General features: G+C 40.1%; 1 protein-coding gene across 3 annotated transcripts in view; it reads left to right on the top strand.

The window, feature by feature from the left end:
* SLC18A2 (solute carrier family 18 member A2) overlaps positions 1-22,292 on the top strand; it is a 56,433-nt gene extending 34,141 nt beyond the window's left edge. For all 3 annotated transcript variants that reach the window (XM_048859533.2, XM_048859534.2, XM_048859532.2), the window contains 7 exons: positions 3,325-3,420; positions 12,629-12,707; positions 12,970-13,021; positions 13,508-13,571; positions 14,511-14,630; positions 15,256-15,389; positions 20,172-22,292. In XM_048859533.2, the coding sequence (XP_048715490.1) occupies positions 3,325-3,420; positions 12,629-12,707; positions 12,970-13,021; positions 13,508-13,571; positions 14,511-14,630; positions 15,256-15,389; positions 20,172-20,279 (653 nt within the window). In that variant the 3' untranslated portion in view covers positions 20,280-22,292. The remainder of the gene's footprint in view (positions 1-3,324; positions 3,421-12,628; positions 12,708-12,969; positions 13,022-13,507; positions 13,572-14,510; positions 14,631-15,255; positions 15,390-20,171) is intronic.
* Positions 22,293-22,573: the final 281 nt, after the last annotated feature.

Here is a 22,573-nt window from a genome sequence, read left to right as displayed (position 1 = left end):
TCTTGTCCAAATATGAATCTCACCTCACCTCATGAAAGAGGTCAGTTCAGTACTGTAGAGAGATACGGATGACAAACGTTTATTATCTGCCTCCTGATAATAAGGGATCAGTAAGTTGGCATATAAGTCTTTACTAGACCTTGCAGAATACCAGCTCAGACTCCTATTGTTGTGCTGGAATATGTCCTACCTACGTAATAAAGATATGAAGTACCATGGTCATAAAGTAATTACAAGGTTGTTACAAGTGCTGGGTTGTGGCAAACCCTAGAGCAGCGGTTCTCAAACTGTGGGGTAGCCAGGACTGACTTAGACTTGCTGGGGCCTGGGGCCAAAGCCCGAGCCATACCGCCCAGGACCCAAGCCCAAGGGCTTCAGTCCTGCGTGGCGTGGCTCAGGTTACAGGCTCCTTGACTGGGGCTGAAGTACTTGGGCTTCAGCTTTGAGCCCTCTGCCCAGGGCGGTGGGATCAGGCTTTGGGTTTGGCCCCCCCATCCTGCGTGGCAAGAGTTGGGTGGGCTAAGGCTTCGGTCCCCCCTCCTGGGGTCGTGTGGTAATTTTTGTTGTTGGAAGGGGTCACGGTGCAATGAAGTTTGAGAACCCCTCTCCTAGAGACATTTTCTGTCATGTATTGTTAGGGAAATGGACTCAACTCCTTTATACACATCTGTATTTTTGAATTCTATCTTTGGGTAAGTTTATTAAGACCTGAATAAGAATTTTGTTACTTGAGCTCTTCTTTGATTCTAAGGGTAGGTCTACACTACCCACCAGATTGGTGGGTAGCAATCGATATATCGGGGGTCGATTTATCGCGTCTAGTCTAGACGCGATAAATCGATCCCCGAGCGCTCTCCCGTCGACTCTGGAACTCCAGTTCTGCTAGAGGCGCAAGTGGAGTCAATGGGGGAGCGGTGGCAGTCGACTCACTGCCATGAAGACGCTGCGGTAAGTCGATCTAGGTATGTCAACTTCGGCTACGCTATTCTCGTAGCTGAAGTTGCGTCCCTTATGTTGACTGCCCCCCAAGTGTAGACCAGGGCTAAGATAGAATAGAATTCATTCCTCCAGCTGCATTTTGTATGAGATGAAGTGGTTTTCCAGCATCAAGGTGTTCTTTCAGGCTCAGTTGACTTCTGGTTTTGGACAGGGCATCCTTGTGTATTTAATTGAAACTGCTCATAGACATTTGAAGGTTCCAAGAGCACAAAATGTAGCGGAAAGTTTACATTAGCCGTTGTTGCTTGCCCCAGGAATGTATGGGTAGTGAGTCTACAAGTTTGTCTTAGGGGTCTTAGATGTGTAGTCTAATACACCTTGGCATTTTTGAACAAAGAATGACCGTGGTGCTCATTTTGTGCTGAACTGTGTGATGAGAGGTTTCTTTCAGGAGAAATAATTTCTCTATGACGTCAGACAAATTAGACTTGAGTTTTTAAAGGTAAAAATTGACTGGTAAACTACCGTAGAGACACTTGAATGTTTCTGAATACCAGTCCAAGACTGTAAGTATTAGAAAGACTTGAGGATTACATATCTAAGGGTACTCGTTACAACCATGGCTTTAAAACTTTGTTGAAGCTCACTTTGTGGTGTATCAGCAGATAGGCATATACCTGTCTCACTATCCTGCTCTTACCCCTCACCCCCCAGATTGTGCAGGTTTTCTTGAGCAAAATGGGTAGGCGCCTCTTGTCAGGGAATCAGAAAAAAATACCTTGTGACTTCAACCATGTAACTAGGAAAAATTTAGTGAAGATGCAGATAAGTGTGATTGGGAAATCTGGAAAGAAACTATGAGTCATTCTGGCTCCTTGAATTCAACAGGTAAATTTACCACATGTTAAATTTCATAAAACATTCCACTTGGCTCTAGCTGAGGCATATTGTAACACAGTTTGGGGATGTTTGAAATACCACCACCTGCACTAGATCTCCTTTGAGCATAGACGATTTACATCTCCAAGGCTGTAAGTCCAGCCCTTATACAAAATACTAGAGGGTTCCACAGTAATGGTCAAAAGCACTGTAGCTTGAACAGTGCTATGACAGAACTTTATAATATTACGGTAGAATACTTCTGATAAGGGTTCAGAGTAACAGCCATGTTAGTCTGTATTTGCAAAAAGAAAAGGAGTACTTGTGGCACCTTAGAGACTAACCAATTTATTTGAGCATAAGCTTTCGTGAGCTACAGCTCACTTCATCGGATGCACTTCAAAATATTTGAGACCACAGGGAGTGCCACATTTATAAGAGGCCAAGTTCTGGTCTTCTCTTACTATGGATCAAGCGTGTCACTAGTCTTTCATAGAATCACAGGACTCAAAGGAACCTTGAGAGGTCATCTAGTCCAGTCCCCTGCACTCACGGCAGGACTAAGTATTATCTACATGCACACCCATGTTGGCTTTGCAGAAGGGGTTGGAGAGGAGAGATCCTTGCATCTGGTTGGGATACATTGAGCCTCTCGAGGTGTGGATAACCCATAATAATGAGCACTCCTGCTTCCTATAGAAGCCCTCAATAGATCTTGGACCTTTTCCTCACTGTGCTGCATCTGCAAAGTTAATTGCAGCCCCTGCTGAGCCGCTGCAGTGGGGGAGTGGGGCCAAGATGGGCCCAAGTTTTACAAAATAATAATAAATGAAAAACATCTCTCTTTTCTGGAAGTGAGTAGGATGCTGTTGAAGAAAGGGGAGATTAACTTTCTATCCTCCCCAATATCCTGGCGGGAGTAGAGGGCATCCCCCATGATCACAGCTACTTTTTGCTTTAAGGGATACACAGCTCTTTTAAGGTTCTCTGTGGCTGACAGAATTATGGGGACATCACACCACCTACGAGCCCGGAAGGGACACAGTGCCTCCTCTTAATCATCCTCAAGTACCTAGGGAATGGAGTCAGAGGCCATGCCTTGTACACAATAGGGCTAGGATTTAGCCCCAAGAGAACAGATGTAAAGACCAAAAGATTATAGTTATAACTTATCATTTGTACAACAGTCAGACCTAGTGCACTTTCTAAATGTCACCAACCTCACTGAAATCTTTGTCTCCCCCCACCCCATTATGAAAATAGCTTAACCTTTATTGTACAATTCCTCGGAGAACTGAAATAAATAAGAAGTTGGAGACTTACGTGATCCCCCTCTCCACCATTTAAAGTTAATCAATATTTGGTGTATGACAAACAGGGCTACAATTGTTTCTATAATTGCACATTGTTTCTATAAACACTGCCCTTCTCTGTTCAGCTTTTGGTGTTAACATCCAAGTGATATAATCCCTGCATTTCCCTCTCCCAACCCCTCTTCTCTTTAAGGATCAATCTGCTTTGCAAACATGGCTATTGCTATGCTGGAACCAGCATTGCCTATCTGGATGATGGAGACCATGTGTTCAAGAAAATGGCAACTTGGTAAAGTAGAGTGCAATATATTTTACTTGAGTCTTGTATATTGTAGCATGAGGCTGTTCCAAGTGTGGTTTTGTTAGCAGTGGTCTTTTTGGGTGCTTTGATGATAGATGGCAAGATGATCATTTTTTTCGTCTTTTGGTCAACATCGTACTTAATTGTGTGATTATGTACACATATTTAGAGGTTGTCTGTTTGTGAGATATACACACTACAGAATTCAATTTTTATTTTTTTATAATTTCAATGGATAATAGATTTTTTATTGAAGCATTTTTTATTTTTATCCATTTAAACTGCGGAAAATTATGGAGGGTCATAATTATTTAATGAGAGTAGACATTGAGAATCAAAAGTTAAAGATTATAACTGTTAGAACACAATCTGTCAACATATTTTGAAGTTTCAGCCTTAAATCAAACAGCATTTTTCTTACTTTGCCTAGCAGTAAATTTCAGTTATCACTGACAAATATTTTTTTCATCAGTTTGTGTGTATATGGTGAAATCAATGTTTATTGACACTTACCGATAAAAAATTAATCCTTCCAAGTCTATACATCAGCATGATGGAAGAGCATGCCAGCTATCATAATTTTAGTATGATTATTGCAATATTTGATGTTTGACTTGAAGCCCCAGCTCCTGGAGACCAGTGAGTATACAAATATCTCAATTTCATTTAAAAATAAAGTTTCTGGCTCTTGTGGTTACAGAGAAAAGTATCAAAATGTGACTTGAGTGCACCATAAATGCTCAAAAACCAGAAGACAAATAAAAAGAACCCAAGATTATTTTTTATTAAAGTCTCATGATTTAAGCCAAGATGATGGTTTGGGGGCACTTGATTCATAGTTTTGAATGGTTGGGACTGGCAGTACTACATCTGTATCTGCACTTTATGTAGTACACACGTGTATAGAGACATCCCAGAACTAACAGTTTACAGCAGGAATGCTGAGGGAGCTCTCGGCCCTTGTTAAAATTTTGCAACCAAATTGAAGGGAGGATTGGGAGGACCTCCCTGAGTCTGAAGGATTTCATCCTCTTCTATTACTATTAAATCATCTCTGTCAAAGGGCTTCTCCATGGAGCTCCTAATACTTCCTAAGAGCAAGGGCAAAATCCTGGCCCTACTGAGGTCAATGGGAATTCTGTAACTGAGATCAGTGGGGCCAGGGTTTCACGCCAAGTTCTTTGCCTTTGGGATGAACAAGCCTGCACCAAAAAACCAAAGTATTCAATAATGAGGACTCTGCCAAGATACCAAGCACAGTGCTCCTTCGTTCTCCTCTATATTTAGGACACATTATGAGCATTCATGGCAATATCTTGTTTTATTTTTAATACCTTTGCATTTTCTTTATCCCATCCCATCCCATCCCCTGGTGTTATTTATCATGTTTATTACACTAGTGCCTACATAGAAATTGAGAATGGGGTGGGCCCCATTATAATTAGTACTGTACAGACATAGATTAAGAGGCAGTCTTGCCTCAAAGTCTAAGTAGACAAGACAGACAAATGGATAGAGCATACAAGCAGAGCGAACAATATGATGGCAGCAAACGTATTCATTACATGATTGTTTTTTCTTTTCTTTTAAGTTATTTTATTTAAATCATTTCAGTGGAGTTATTTTAGGAGGGGATTAACTATATGGATTGATTTACCTGTTCATTTATCTGGGCTAGTTTGCTTTCTGGAGAGCATGCTGTGTCTGACAGAGTTGTTTGCATGTTTGAGAAGGGTGAAATGATGAATCAGATTCCCTTTTCACATCACTGAAAGTCAGGAGTTATTTCATGATCTATTCAGGGAGAGGGAGGGGAAGAGAATGTGTGCAGGGGATATTGTAGAAAGATGTGCAAGCATGTGCATTTAGCTGGAGGTGGAAACTGGCTAGTACAATCTGATTATTTTGTGATGCTCCAGAGTGGGGTAAAGCAGTCAGAGTTTACAGCTTAATCTGGCCTATAAAGTAAACATTTTAAGAGGCTGAAAGTACGTATCTTCACATTATCTGAGTTATCACATGGTAACATTCTTTGTGTTTCCTCTTTAGTGTTAATATGTGACATTTTAATTAAACAGGTAATTTTCTAGTCAAACTTTTTTAAACTGTAGTTAACACTGAGCATGTTGCAGTAGGTGAAGGATAACGTTAAAGGGATGTTATAATCATCCCAAATACTATTATCTACAAACAATATTATTCACTCATAATTGTATTATTTTAGATCATCACCACAGATGACATGCAAACTATAGTTCTAAAAAAAGCACCCTCAGGAAGCCAGAATCGAATTAGGCATCAATAATTAAAAGATTGCCAAACCATCAACCATGACAAAAAGTGCTATATTGTAATGTGAGCACATCATTAATATATAAGATTGGAGATTTTAAAGCCTCCCTTACAGAAGAAAACAGAATCCATCTAGTGGAAAGTTGCTTATCTGCCTCCCTCAACCAGAACATATTATTGATGTCAAAGAAATGAGGTTTGAGAACTTCCTATTTGAATAAAGATTGTTTGGAGGAGAATATCCATTCTAATTAATACTAGTTTTATCCCCTAATGATAAAAGCAGTTGATTCCATCCTGCTTTGTCTGATTTGATGGCATTAGCAGTTGAAAGTGTTTACAATCTATCTTGAACTGGAAGCTTTGAAAATGATGATTTTTATACGATTTAGAGTCTAGTTGTTTGAAGTACAATCTTGCAGTTCCTTCAGAAGTCCTGATTTTGATCAGTTGGTTTTATACTCCATAAAACGTAGAAAAGGGAAAACTGGTGATTCAGTATTTCACAGCTTACCCATTGCCTTACATAGCTAACTGCAAATCTTGGCTAAGTTCAGTAAAATTTTTGTAGTTTTCCAGTTCTCCTATAGTAAGTAGAATGATGTAGAAATTCAGCTCACAACAGGACTAGGGTAATGTCATCCATTTATTATACGCAAAAATGGCATGTTTTTCATTGTGACCTCTGTGTGTGTGTGTATAGGGGGGTTAGTCATAAGATGCTATGGCTAAAAATTCTCTCTAAATTTTGTTTATGAACACCAAAGAGAATGACATAGGCAAGAAAAAAATATGCTGGCTCCAGAGGAGAGGCTGTGGTGTACTTTAAGGGAATTATTTGAACACATACCACTCTGATTTACTTGAGTGTGAAATGATTGACTAGAATGCTAGGCATAGTCTGCATTGAATTGTCATACACTTGTTGGTTTGGTTTCAAAAGAAGTAAACAGAACAATAAATTCACAGCAACAGTTCTGCAATCCTCTACTATGTGGAAGTTAGAAATAAGGTCAGGAAATAAAAGAGGATTCACCCTAGGGGAGGAGCAACAACAAAAAAAATGCAATGAGTATATCTGGGGAAAGCTAATCCAAAAAGCAGATATTCAGATAGGAGAAAGAAACCCGAGGAGCAATAATATCAAGAGAAACCTAGACGTGATAGCAGAGAGCAATGAAATATGAGTTTGAAGGTCATATGTAAAGGCCAGATGATTTTTAGATACTTACAGTGACATCAAATAATAGGGCAGTATGTGACCATGGTGAAATTGCATTTGGAATAAGACCATCAGTTTTTAGTTCATTATTAGGAACATATAAAGAAATGGGAGAGAGCTTAGAGAATAATCAGGAGTGACAGAATTGCTTCAATTCTTCTATCCTTTCCTAAGTGGCCTTTGACAGTTACCAGGACCCTCACCTCACCTATCTACAGATATTTGAAGAATGTAAAAATACCAGAACAAAGGATAGAAAGGAATTACTAAGCCTTGTAGAAGGGGGCATAACTAGAAGTAATGAAATAGAATTAATAGAAACTTCAGGCTGAATATTAGAAAAAGCTTCTTCATAGTGAAGTTTATTAGGCTGTGGTATTACCTTTCCAGGGACATGTTGGAAGCTCCCTTGCTTGGGATAGCTGTAAATGCGTAAGATGCTAATAAGTTGTTATTGTCCCCTGTACATGGAAGGTTGTCCCTGAACAGATCCATAAGTACAATAGACTCTCCTTCCTTACATCCTTCCTTAAGGTCCCCTTCTGCTGTGACATCTACAAGGAGTCAGACAATTAATGATAGGTATGTTGTGACAGTCAATGAGAGTTCAGTGTTGGGGCACTTGGCATTAAATGATGTTAGTTTATATTTTAAAAATTAATGATTCGGAACCAAGAAATTGTGTGTAGATTTTCCTAAGTAATAGCATGAATATATTAGTTAGCCTTGTCCTCTCTGTTTCCCTTTTCTTGTTTAAAATGTAACTAGTATGTCTTAAATTAGGCTCAAGTTCTGGAATTGGCTCCATATGGGTGGTGAATCCTGGGCCCCAGAGGAGTGCACGGAAAGTTCAGACCCTTAAATTGTAAATTCTTTAGGGTGGAGGGCTGTCTTCCTATGCCAGAATTCCCCAAACTGTGAGGCATGCCCTTCTAGGGGGGTGTGGAGGAATGTTTTGGAGGGTGATGTGGATCCAGGTCAGTCCCCATGGGGGGCGGGGAGGGAGTGGCACCCAGACCTGATCCACCCCCAGCTCTGCTCCAGCCCCACCCCCAGGGGTGGCCCCGGTTCCCAGCCCTGCAGCTGGTCCCATCCAGAGTCCCCCGACTCAGATCCACACCTGGCCAAGGCTTGGCTGCCAGCCCACCACCACGGCCCAGCTGTGGCTCTGTTCCCACCCCCAGTCTCAGCTCCGTCCCCACCCCCAGTCTCAGCCTCAGCCTCGTGATCAGGGCCTTAACGTGCTACTATCACGATAGGGATTAATATTGTGGATAACACTCATGTCCTGGCAGGTGGGTAAATAAATGTTACATTTTAGTCAGATATTTTCACAAACGTACTCAGGAAAAAAAATCCCACACTATTTCACCATACAAAAACCTGAGAGAAATAATAGATAGTCAATATAATCCAATTATTACCCCCCACATATAATCTCAGTATACTCCTCCTCCTCAAACCCAGGTTCTAGAGTCTCACAATGTCTAAAAGAGATAGGGTTCTGGATGAAGATGAGCTGGGTTATCACTCAGCCTGGATAAGATGAAAGTAATACTACTCTAGATATTTCCCTATGCTGACAAGTGTTTCTCAGCCAATGGGTCACAAAACACAAATCGAGGGGTTTGTGAGGCATTGAAAATTTTGTTATAATCTAAAGCAAAGAAAAATCTCACTCTGCCACTTCCTGCACACTCTTGCCCAGCACTTATTCTCTGTCCATCTCAAAACACACATACACACACACACACAAAAATTATGTATGGGGTTACTGTTATAATTTTTCATCCAGTCTGCACTATTGTATTGTGCACTGCTTAGGGCAATCTAAGTCTTTCTGGAACCTCCAGCTGGTTCAGAATACAGCTGACCCCCCTCCTGAATAGTGTGGGCCATCATGAATACATAGCACCTGTGCTTGAATCTTTGTACTGGCTTCCTGCTTGCTTCCAAATACAGTTCAAGTATTGATTGTCCATCTGGAAGCTCCAAATAGCACAGAAAGCAGCAGTCCACCTGTTGAGGTTAGTCTATCTCTGATAGGAAATCGTCTGCTGTACTCTGTAATACAATCAATCAGATACATTTGAATACTCCATGTTTGGTGAGAAGGCTGCCTCAATTAAGAGCCCTTGCCTTTAGCACTTTTTCCCTGCAACAGACCAGTAGAGTCAGACTCTGGTCACCTTCAGACAATACTAGGCACATTCGTTTTCATTTACTATTGGATTTACTTTTTGTGCCTCCTTTTTTTTTAAAGTTATATTTGTTTATTTAAAGAGTTTAACTACCAAGGCAATAACTGCTCTAGACGTTATTAACAACTACCAGATGAAAGCAGTGTACTATACAGCTGCAATATTCATCTTCTATATTCTCCAGCCAATGAAATATTTTCTTTCCTTATTTGTTCCAAGTCTAGAGATATGGAAAAAAAAAATATATATATATAAAAAGACACAGGCAAGATATTGCAAAGGAAATCCCATTGAGCTTTCAGTGTTTCAAGCTCTGTAGGAGTGTGTCATACAGATTAATATGGAACATTTTCCCTGTTTTTTCAGCTGCCCCAGAGGGAGCCTTGGCAGAGAGGTTATGTTTTGCTGAGGCACAATTCTCTCCCTGATCTTTCTGGTATACAGGGAAACTGCTCCCCCCAACTGGCTGGCCAATCAGAAAGGGGATGGTGCCATGGTTCCTCCTCCCCCCACCCCTTTGAATAATGTGCACGCTTCACTGCACTCCCTGGCATTGAAGAACTGCTGTAATTCCTGATCCTTGCATGGGGCCTGCAAGTTTTGTTTTTTGAGGGGCTGCGTGCAAGGGGCAATGATGAAGCAATTTTTTGCCTCCATCCACCTCATCCACTCACCTTCCTAAGTGTCCAGGACAATCTCCCCCTAAATGTCTTCTGACTCTTTCCAGTTTATCCCCGAATTCCTGATATAAATTTTACAAGCACATTACAGTTAAAAAAATATACAGAGTTAAGATTAAACATGTCAAAGAAACTCAAAGATCTTCGTGTATGAAAAGGCAGTTAGGCATCCAAACCATCTTAAACTTTATTCTCGTAGCAGTGTCTTGGAAAGAGACCAGACATTAAGCAGTCTTACTATTCCACAACAGACAGATCCATCCCTTCAATAATCACAAAACTAGGACACTTTACACAGTCTGATAGCAACTCTGGTGTTTATGGCTGTACACACTTCAGAAAGAAGTGCAAATGTCCACTTAGGTGAACATCATTCTCACTCCCATTCACAAAGATACCACTTGTCACGAGCTATAAGAGTGCCATTAGATACAGACCTAGTATATCTACCCACACAGACCTCCTAAGTTTACAGCATGATAACACTCACATGAAAAACAAAGGTTAGCACAGTCACAAAACACTACCTTGTCCTGGGTACCTACCCAGAGAAGTCAGATTTTCCCCTAGCTCCCTGCCTCTGTGGTGCAGTGGAGAGAGCCGGCTCTATAAAGCTGCTACTCCCCACTTGTGGGCAGAGAAGGGTGAAGCTGAGTTGATGCAGAGGGGGAAGTAATCTGCTAATATTAGTCAGCAGCAGATTACTCCTCCCCCTTGCTCAGGAACGGAGATCCAGGGAACAGGCTTCTGGGATGCTCTTCTGGGAGCAGGGCAGTTGCACACCACTCCTTGTTCAGGGTTAGAAGGAGAGCAACAGTCTAGCTCTTAAATATCAGACTCAAATATGAAAAACATTTTAAGAACATAGCTTTCTGGTTCATGTTCAGTGCTCCACGCACAGTATGGGCAAAATACAGCATATTCCTCATGTGCAGCCACAGACTGGACTTTTTAAAACTCTTTTGAAAAAAAAAATGGGGATGGTACATTAACTTTACTGTATCCATATAGTTGCATAGCAGCAGCTTCCCTTAATCCAACATCAGGATGAATGCACTACCTCAGCTTCTGATCTGAGGCCTCAGTTGTTCTGGGATTGTTGATAACTTGCTGTTTTGGCTAGAGGACTAAAGCAAGAACCGTTCCAGGACAAACTAAGAGTCCTGTAACCCTCCTCCTCTCCTCTGCACAGCATTTTCCTCATCATCTCTCCAGGCAGCTCATGTCCTCCCTACTACAGTCTTTGGGACTCTGAATTGGGGACAATCACCTGTCCTAAGGCCAACTGTCCTGTTCCACTGGTTCCCAGAGCCAGTTCCTACAGCACCTTTTTCTCTGACTCTTCTCCTGCCTTCTTCCACAAACAACCTTCCCCAGTGTCCTTCACCAGGAAAATATCGATCCTTCAAGCATGGTACTATTTCTACCAGTTTTCCTCTCCTACTGAGGGCAGGCTTCCTCTTATCTTTCCCAGCAGGCCTGGTTCTCAGTCACCTGCTCTCTGTCATGTGATGCAGGGGAAGAGGGCTGGAATCACCAGGCACACTTGAACCTCTTAAAATCCCAGTTTACCCTCTAACACAGCGGTTCTCAAACTGTAGGTCAGGATCCCAAAGTGGGTCATGACCCCATTTTAATGGGGTTGCCAGGGCTGGCTCAGACTTGTTGGAGCCTGGGGCCAGGGCCAAAGCCAAAGCCTGATCCCCACCACCTGGGACCAAAGCCAAAGACCAATGGCTTCAGCCCTGGGTGGTGGGGCCTAGGTTACAGGCCCCCTGCCTGGGGCTGAAGCCCTTGGGCTTCAGCTTTGCCCCCCCACCCCACCTGGGACAGTGGGGCTTGGACTTTGGTCCTGCCACCCGGGGCAGCTGGGCTCAGGCTTTGGTCCTCCCTGCTGGGGTCATGTAATAATTTTTGTTGTCAGAAGGGGGTCGCGGTGCAATGAAGTTTTGGAAAGCCCTGGTCTAACAAATAGTGAGTGCAAATTCAAAATTCCACAGTCATAGTCTGTGGACTGCTCAAGCCTTTAGAAAAAGTCTTTGATCAAAAATAACATATCTTATAAAGTAAGTTTGAGGGGAGATAGGAGGCTGGTGCTATTGGTTGGGTGACCTTAACTGCAAATTGCCTTAGGTGACTCAGATGATTGATTTTGTTGTTAAGTTTAACTTTAACTCTGAATATATTAGTTCTCCAAATGACTTTTTAAAAAAACCAGTAATGTTCTTTTAAGATTTTTTTTTTTTACCTTTAAGTTACTGAGATGTACTCTTAACTTTAATTCCTGCCTAACAAAGGGCTAGGTTTTGGCAGGAGAGAGAGGCGCCTTGACTCTGCCCCTTCAGTGTGCCTCTTCCTGCCCACCTGCAGAAGGGGGTGATGTAGCAGCTCTGTAAAGATGGCAGTTCCCTGCCTGGTGGAAGCAGCAGTAAGGCACACTGGTGTAAGGAAGTTGGAGGGAGGTACCCCCTTGCTGTGGCACGCAGAATAGGCCATGATTTGGCCCAAAGTTTATTATATTTATTCTGAATATAATTTTGTTGTCTCTTTCTCACACACATACAGAGATTCTTATAGCTGATACTGAAATACTCTTTTTGAAGGCGTCACAATGGTACTGCGTTTGATGGATAATCTTGTTAGATTCCATGAAAGGGCTGGAAAAACCGGATATTTAATGCTTTGGTACAGGCACCAGGATTCCATTAGATTGTTTGAATCACAATTGCTGTGTCTGAACTTATTAGTTTTTCACTTCACTGAAATCATTGTTGATAAAATGTTTTTTTCATATTTTCCAGGCGTTGCTTTCCTTCCAGCTAGTATCTCTTATCTTATCGGAACTAATATTTTTGGGGTACTTGCACACAAAATGGGAAGGTATGCTTAATTAAAAAACCACAATCCTTCAGCATATTCATATAGCATTTCCAGTTTTTCCTCAGGCAGTTACTTGATAATAGAAATCTTTAGATTTTATTAGATATTATTAACCTGAAATTTCATTTAAATAAATCATGTTACGTATTTGGTTACATAATCCTGCACTACTACTTTAGAAATAGCATTGAAAAATTCCAGACCATCTCTAACAAATCTGCATTTGTTTGATGTCTAAGAGAGAACATTTCTCCTTTGATAGGTGGCTTTGTGCTCTACTTGGGATGATAATCGTGGGAATAAGCATTTTATGTGTGAGTAAAAATTGACATGTCAGCAGAATGAACTACAAATTCAACTCAGCTCAAAAAATGTATATATTAACTTTGAGTATGTATTTTGCTTGTGAGATTTTATTGAAGTTTCTGCTTGTGATGCATTTTTAAACATCAGTTTGTTAATCAATCCTGAGTGCTTTCAACAAAAATTGCCTTCTAGAGAGTGCTTATCATGTTGTAGGAGGTGATCAAAGAGTTGAAGAATACGAACTATAATTTCTTACAGTTCTCTCCTAATCAACAGCTATTATAAGCTGTAATTAAATGCAATAAGTATTTTTTATGACACAATCATACAAAACAGTTACAATATTTTCATCTATATTTCTGTACAAACTGCTCCATGCTTCCATACTAAACAATTAAATGAATTGTTTTGAGGATTTATTTGCGAAAAAGACAAATGATCCCATTAGCAAGATGTGATGGGTTATACTTAAATCTCTGAAATTTAATTTGCAGGTACCATTTGCCAAAAACATATATGGGCTCATAGCACCAAATTTTGGGGTTGGGTTTGCCATTGGTAAGTAAAATTACTTGTATATACATATTTTGCTGTCTATTTAGAAAAATAACATTACTACAGAATTACATAAAAGATTCTTTTTCTTGCCATTCTGAGTGGGCAACGCCCAAGGTTACACTCTGAAACAAATTTGGCAGTAGACTAGCAGTAGTTTTAAGGCCTGAACTCAAGGGTGTTCAACCTAGACTTTCAGCAACTGGACTAGATTCTGACCTCTGTTACCTGGGAATAACTCCATTGACCTCAATGGATCTTTTAAGATGTCCCAGAATTCTAGCAATGCATTGTTAAAAAACAAAACAAAACAAAAAACCCCAGCACTTTACTATTGCCTGACATTTACATAAAAGCAAACACACTCGACTTACTGCTGACCCAGCGTAAATTCCCTACCATACACATGTGCCCTCTCATCACAGTACACATGAATGTGTTTGCTTATAATGGGCCATGTAGTGAAACTTGAGTGGGATTTTTTAATGATTACAGGGTACAGCGGTTGCCAGATGGTTTAGTAATTTGATATTTAGCAGGTATTCTGAAGTGCCTACAAACACAAAGAACTGTTAGTAAGTGTAGAAATTACAGTATGTTTATAAACCACAAATATCATGCAGCTTTTTGATCTGATAACTCATGCGGCTTTTGTACTCACAGTGAAAACAGCTCACAAATCATGCATGTGAAGTACAGCATAATAATAATGACAGACTTGAAACCAGTATAATCCTTTATGCTTATAGGCATAAGCAAAGATGTATAAGCCTGGACTGAATAGTTTGTTTTCTAAATGAATATGTTATTAAAAGCTTCTTTATGTTAATAATTCTTCTAGTTTCATTTACATCTTTTTAGATCATATGAGGTTGATATATTAAGAGAGACAAATGAAAGCTGTTTCATGAAATACAATTTTCCTCCTATCATCATAATCAGGAATGGTGGATTCCTCAATGATGCCAATTATGGGCTACCTTGTAGATCTGCGTCATGTTTCAGTCTATGGCAGTGTGTATGCAATAGCTGATGTTGCCTTCTGCATGGGGTTTGCATTAGGTAAGGGCTTAATTTTCTCCTGTTTGTAATGCATCTAATAGACGTGAAAAGAGAAACTAAAAAAAGGCTTGGGGCAAATACCCAGAGCACTATAGGCTCTATAAACTGCAAAGCTCGTGTGATTCTGCTGCATTAGGTTGGTAGGGGAACAGAATGCTGGCAGCCTATATGGAGATTCCACACCTCCTATATGCCGTGATGGGGAAGGGCAGGTGCTAGCCAAGAAAATTAGGTCCCCAGTGTGGGGGCATTATAGTACCCGAAGCTAAAGTACTGGTTTCTCCTTTGCCTGGCTGGGGAAGGAAAGGATTCCATTGTCTTCCCCTCAGTGTACTGTGCCATGAAACCTTGTGTCTAGCCTATTTACTTAGGTGTGGTGCAAGAACAGTGTACAAGAGTTCTGATCCCATGGCCATTGAAACCCGTATAGGATCTCCAATTACTTCAGTGGACATAGGATTGGTACCTAACAGCATTTTGTGCTTAAACATGAATTTTAAATGCATATTTACTTTTCTTAAATGGATTTTTAGACCATGAATTTTGTATTTAAAAAATATGTTTGCCCCCAGTCATTATCATAAATATTTTGCAGTATTTAGAAAGAGCTTTTTATTTCCAAAAGGTCCCTCTGCTGGTGGTGCCATTGCAAAGGCAATTGGATTTCCATGGCTCATGACAATTATAGGGATTGTGGATATTCTCTTTGCTCCTCTGTGTTTTTTCCTTCGAAGTCCACCTGCCAAAGAGGAAAAAATGGTAAGCAGAAAATGTTGTTTTGCAGTAAAATGAACAATGCCTTATTTATACTTCTCTAGCATTAATTATCCAGAAAACCAAAGGACCCATGGATTTTCTGCCATCTCTGCCCCTCCTCTTTAGAGTAGTAACTCCACTGTTTAACTGGAACTGTATTTCCTGAGCCCCTCTACAGTATTTTAGCACTCCCTCCTTTTGTTTTTGCAATAAAATGCTTTCTTTGACTCAGAGCAATAAGGGCCCCAAAGTTGTTCCCCAACAGTGTAATGGCTGGATGCAGTATAAAATGCTGCAGCGCCTCTGGTGTGGAAACCCCAAACTCAGATTTGCTCTATCTGCTTTCCTCCTAACTCCAGAAAAGTGTTTTGCTGAGGTTCATCAAGTCCTTATTTCTTTGTGTCATTTCTACTGTACTCTTCGGGTATGTCTACACTGTAGTGAAAAAGCCATGCCAGCTGACTCAGGCTCATGGGACTGTTTAATTATGGTGTTGACGTTCAAGCTTGGGCTGAAGCCCAGGCTCTAGGACCACGCCAGGTGGGAGCGTCCCAGAGCTTGGGCTGCAGCTGGAGCCCAAATTTCTGCATCACAATTAAACAGCCCTTGACCTGAGCCCAAGTCAGCTGGCACAGGCCGGCTGAGTGTGTGTAATTGCAGTATAGACATACCTTTAAAGGCCCTTTACAATGTATTTTGCTCCATCTCCATCTCCTCTTTATTCCTCCTTTTTGCAGCCCCTCTTACAAGTTAATTGCTCCACTTTTCCTGGCTGTAGCTGCGGCCTTCTCTTGAGTTTCCTTTTGCTTCTTTTTTCTCACATTATCTTATGCCTTAATCTTATCATGTACATTATCTTCAGCCTTGTTTTCTTCCAAGGCAGTTGTTGCTGGTTTCCCCCCTGCCTTCTTGTGCCGTGGCCTGCTTCTTGTTCGCCTCATTCTTTCACTGCTGTCTATTTCTCTTGCCCTTCCACAGCTCTCCTCTGTGCCTTGAAATCTGCTGCTCCCTCTCCCTTCCCTCCATCACTCCCTCTTCTACTGCCCCTTCCCATTATCTCCTTTCTCCAGTCACCTACATTCCTTCTGCTTGGTCCAAGCCCAGAGATCCTCTTACCACTGGGGCTGATGTACTGCTCTGCTCTTATGCTTCTTCCAGCTGTCTGGCAAGAGGCTAGGAAGGTGCAGCTGCCTGGCTACGATAGGAGACATGATACATCCCCATCATTAGGTTAAATACAGCCCAAACAATGTAGAATTACCAGTATTCTGGTTCCAAGACCCAGACAACCCTACAAACCCAGTATGATACTGGCTACATCATCTCTCCAAGCCCCATGGAACTGCAGGTCTAGCCCAATACTTCCTCCTAGGGGCCCTGGGTCCTTCCCAATGTGGAAGAATGCTGGCTTTCACCCAAGATGTACTCCTTAAGTACAGGTGCAGTCACTTTTGCACTTAGGATAGCAAAACGTAATTATGCATGGGCCCTTGTGTTCCATGTGCAGTGACATCTCTCTGAAAGGTAAGAAGAGAACCACCTGATGTGACTCTGTCACACTTAGTACAGGCACATGCAGAACAGAAAATACTCGCAGAAAATCTGCCAACTGTGGATTCAGCTTACATACAGTTGTACACAGATTCTGAAGGCAATTCTCCAGAGATTTCTGCAGACTACTCATCATGACCTTTTTAGACTGCAATGATCATTTTGTATAGTGATTAGAGATAGGGACAGGGGACGAGAAATAACTAAGAACTACTGTTGTTTGCCAGAGATACAAACTGGCAAAGCTCTATAGCTTTGTTTCAGTCTTTGTTACATGAAGATGCTTGTTTCTTGGAAAATCTGTTTGAAAGGCAGTAGAAGATTTGGTGAGAGGAAACATAAGAGGGACATTTCCTATCAAAAAGAGAGCCAGCCAAGAAGAGAAAATTCAGGCACTTCAAGAGCAGGAGAGCCTAGTTGCAGCTATGAAAAAAAACCAAAACAAACACCTGGGGTTCCCAGAAAGTGGCCTGAGGAAGGAAGAATAAGCCAGAAGCCAGGGAAGTATGCAGTTTGGAGAAAAACGTATACTTGGTGAAAGTGATTCAGCTCAGAAAACAGCCAAAGCTTAATTGCTGGAGCATATCCATGAGGATTGTCTCCACTAGGGTAGTTATAGAACAATGGGGGGCAATTGCCCTTGTCGGTAGTTTTAGGTTCATGTATTTAAACTTACAGATGGTTTTGTTTTTATAAAACCTTGATTTTTCATCCCATAAAATTACATTCTTCATGCAAGCCAGGATAGGTGATACATTTTTTTAGTTCAGTTGCCACATTAAACTGATTAAACCACATTAAAGGAAAATGAAAACGGAATTCAAGCATAACATGCACAAGCAGCACTTTCCTTCTCTCTGGTCCTTTTTCCCCTTTACTCTTCTCCACTGATCTATTTGGTAAAGCAGTAAGGAGCAGATTTTAATGGATGAAAAATCCAAGACTGATGAAGATATATGGAATGACACCATTTTTTCCCATTCAAGTTCGGATATTTGAAGCCCTCAAAATGAAATGGAAAATGTAGCTACTCCATCACCATTAGTAAAACTACCCATCATGCATTATAACTTGTGGCATTCCACTAGAATTCAATAGAAGGGGGAGGAGGGTTGGCATTTAGTTCTGCTTTTGTGAACTCATCATGACCCCGAGTACACATGTAACTAGCAGACTGACCTGTGAATGGCCTATAACCAGCAACCAGGAAACTCAAGAAAAAACAGAACTATTTTTGGGAGCAAAGAAACATTCACTGTACCTTTTAAAAATATATATACTGTGTAATTTCTAACTAAACTGAGGGACCTTTTAATATTGTATGTAGGCAAGAAATTCTTATAGCTATATTGCTCTAGTTTGATATACAAAGTCTTCCCAAAATGCAGTTTAAAAAAAATCTCAGGGACAACAAGACAAACCAAAAAGATAAGCCTTGACACTAATTTGAATTTAACTCTCTTGCAATATATTTAGGAATCTTTTGTATATAAGCAGTTAGACAACTGCACCTTTTTCTTCAGAAATTATATTACTCTCTTGTCAGTAAGTAGCTGCAGTGAAACCATAGGTCAAGTACAGCATCATTGATTGGACCATTTCCTTTTCCTGTGGCAAGAACAGTAGACAAGTAGAAAACACTGTTCATGCATGAGTGCTCAAAGCCAGTTTCCATCTGCCTGTGCTACAGGTGAGCTTTAAAAAAAAAAAAAGTCCCACTGTGAAGACAACCAGCTTACTGTTAGCTGTCTTGTTAAGGGCAAAAGGCCAATTTTGGGTTGGAGTAATCCTCACACAACTATACTGATGTAAAAATACAGGGTCCCTTACCCTCAAAGGCCTTAAAGTCTTGTGTGCAGATTGCTATTTTGCAATTCTATGGAGTGAAATCCTAACCCTATTGCAGTCAAGGGGAGTTTTGTCACGGACTTCAATGAGGCCCGGATTACACCTATGATGTTTAAGTTCTTCAATCAGACATTAATACAGCACCTCATGAGGGGCCCAACCTTGATTGGGTCCTATAAGTGCTACCATAATTCAAATTATAACTGCATAGTTCACTGTTCTCTAAGTAACTTGTTGCATGTTACTGATCTGGCACTGCTCTGCTTTCAGTTTTGATGAAGAGGACAGAAAGCCGATATCCTACCTTATTAACTTTGCATGATTAATAAAAACCATAATCTATCAATAGAATATCATGTCAATGGTTTGTAGTGGGCTGGCCTTGCATTGCAATAACTGGATTTTTATAGGTTAGCATTAAATACAAATAAACAGGCCACCAAACTCTGTTCTCACAGACAAGGCCTGATATTACAGTTGCAACTCACAGTGGCCCAACTTCAGTCAATAAAATTTACACTGGGATATTCCAGGTATTAATTTGGGCTACCAGTTTCACTGGTAACTAAAGGTATGTCTACACTGCAATTAACCCCCACTGGCTGGCCTGTGGCAGCTGACTCAGGATCATGGGGCTGTAGAATTGAAGTGTAGACATTTGAGCTTGAGCCCAGCCTCTGGGTTCCTCCCCTCTTGCAAGGTCATGGAGCTTGGGTTCCAGCCTGAGCCCCATGGGCCTGTGTCAGCTGACAGGTCAGCTGTGGTATTTAATTGCAGTGTAGACATACCTTAAGAGCAGAATTTGATCCACTGTATAAGACTAGAATAGATGCTACAAGTTTGAATTAGTTTCTGAAACCAGAAAGGAAAATTTTCTCCATGTGTAGGGAGGTAACTGGTAATATTATGAACAGTAGTCATAGTGTGGATTATTCACATTGATTTGATGCGTCAGAAGTGGTGGGGAAATCAAGTGACCCAGGATAGAACCATTCCTTAAAGCAATGGTATTCTGCCCTCTTGTGATTCAGATTATTAACAGATGATGATGCAAAATGTAGCTGTAAATTCACTATCTGTAACATACTGGAAAGATAACTCACATTTCAAGTTAGTGACATAGGGTGAAATCCTGGTCCCACTGAAGTCCTATATATAGAAGTTTTGCCATTGACTTCAGTGGGGTCAGGCTTTCACCTATATTCTTTATGGGCTTGATCCTACTCTAGTTGAACTCAAAGGTTTTGCCACTGACTTTAATGAAAGAAGAATCAGTCCCTAAAACAGTGGCTAAAGTTGTGTGGCTTTTTGTGAAAAACAGGCAGCTGCAGACATCATTAAAATGTTTAGCAGATATGCTAATACCCCTACTCTTTTTTCTTTTAGGCAATACTCATGGATCATAACTGTCCCCTTAAAACAAAAATGTATACTCAGAACAACGTCCAGTCATATCCAATAGGTGATGATGAAGAATCTGAAAGTGATGAATAATATTAAAAGCCATATTATTTTGGTGTACACAATGCAGTGTTTCCTGTGAAACATCTCATACAGAAATATGTTTTAGGTGTACTGTACTTTTAATGGTGAAATAGTAAAGAAACCAAAGGTATATTATTTATTTCCCATGGTTATAACGTAGATTGCCAACTGCCTTATAAAGAGAAAATAACTTTTATAGGGGTTTGTATAGTGTTGAAAATTTTATTTTATGTATTTAATTTTATTAAATATTATACAGTATATTTTTGATTAACTGTGTAGTTAAATCTGTATAAACATTTGAATCCAAACTATAATTTTCTAAATCTTATTCATGGACACTGACATAAGATTTCATAGTTTGGACTCATTAGTGGTAATGAGTTCTTGACAGTAAAATGCTTCTATTAATTCCTCTGATTAAAAAAAAGGGAAGTTCAAAGAACACACAACCTATCCAACTCTCAGCTCTTTTAAATATACTGTGCTCTTTGAAGCACATTCACAAGAGATAAAGTCTAGAATTAAGACAGCACTTTATTACCGGTTGTTCAGCTCAGGGTCATACAGTGCCATCAATTTTGGTTTCTTTGCAGAGCTTCCCTGATGATTCCAAAGGTGAGCTCTGCATAAAATTGATGGCATACTGAGACCTTACGGTAAGAAAATAAAACTTTATTTTTAAAAACAAAAATTGTTTTCAGACATATCAGTGTATTGCTAAAAGAGTTAAAATGTGTTTCTGAAGGATGAGTACTGCTCTAACTCCAGTGACTCTTGCTGGCTCATCCACTAAAGGGTATTGTCACTAGCTTTAGAAGAAACTGTATATTTGCTCTCACACAGGAGATACTATGGTTTCCATCTGATGTGTGAAGGAACGCTGGGCAAATTTCAAGGCAGGAACACACTTTGGATATATAGGGATGAATTGAGAGGCCGGTGTTGGCTATTAATCTAAAATAGCACTAGGTCAACTAAAGAAACAAAAGATAAGAGTCAAAATTTGTCCTCACATGTATGCTCCCCCTTTCCCCCCTTTGAGGATTACAGTTGTGTCAGAGTGAAATTGGGTTTTAAAACTACAGCTGATGTAAATACAGATGTAGCTCCACTGAAATCAGTTCAGCTATGCCAATTTACACCAGCTGAGGATCTGGCCAAGGATATGTAAATGTACAACAAAACCAAAGTTAAAACATTGCCATTACTTTTTTGCCCTGTAATGTAGTTAGTTAACCATATATTCTAGGTGCTGGGAAAACTGGATAGAAGAGTATTTGATATCTCCTGCTAAAATTATTTATGTACAAGTGGGCTATTGTACCTTCAAGAGAGTAGGGGCAGCATGAAGCCTTGACATTAACAATTTTTATATTCAGAAGTTTTATTTTTGTCATCTCAACTTTATTTCAGGTACTTCTTACACATTCGTTTCAGGATTTTTATGATTAGTTAAGATCATTGCAGTACCACAGTATTTACATTTAACATCTTACTTAAAGGACTCCACTTCGGTAGCTTTAACTAAAAACTATTTTACACTGATTTGCCTACACTTCTAGAAATTTTGTTTGTCTGTTTCTTTTATTTGAAAATGAAGTCAAATGATAAATTTAGCCAAAATAATGGAAAAGTAACAGATAGCTCATTATCAATACCTCTAGTTATTTGATGAGACTAAATCTAATGCAATGAAAGTACTGCATTAGACACTCTAGTTATCTGCACTGAGAAAAATCAAACTGTTAAAGTAAACACAACAAAAAACGGAAGTGTTTTTATCTAGTGTTGTGTACATGTAGTTTTTGTTTGTAAATGAAAATCTTTATGTGCCTTCTTTCATGTATCAGCAGATGTTTCATGTACTACAGCAGATACTCTGTTTACATATGGTTTTGTAAAGCATATATAGTATGGTCAGAAAGTATGGAAATGCTGTGAATCAAATCTCAAGTATTGCTTTGTTGATAATTATGCAGTAAGACTACATAAAATAAATAAAAAGTTATCTGAAATAAATTCATGATTTATTGCAACACAATACGGTAACTATCTCACCATTTTCTGTGCTGTTATGGTTTGCACACACCAGGAAGTGGAAAGAAGGTAATCAGAATTGATCAACCTCCTAGGAAAGGTTTCAGAGGAGCAGCCATGTTAGTCTGTATCCGCAAAAAGAAAAGGAGGACTTGTGGCACCTTAGAGACTAACAAATTTATTTGAGCATAAGTACTCCTTTTCTCCTAGGAAAGCAACATTTAACTCATACCTAGTCTATTTATGATTTCTAACAGGCAGGT

Source organism: Caretta caretta, chromosome 7 (genome assembly GCF_965140235.1).
Source record: "Caretta caretta isolate rCarCar2 chromosome 7, rCarCar1.hap1, whole genome shotgun sequence".
Classification (NCBI taxonomy): domain Eukaryota; kingdom Metazoa; phylum Chordata; order Testudines; family Cheloniidae; genus Caretta; species Caretta caretta.
The sequence above is the reverse complement of the archived record's forward strand: the minus strand, read 5'-3'. Positions and strand labels throughout refer to the sequence as shown.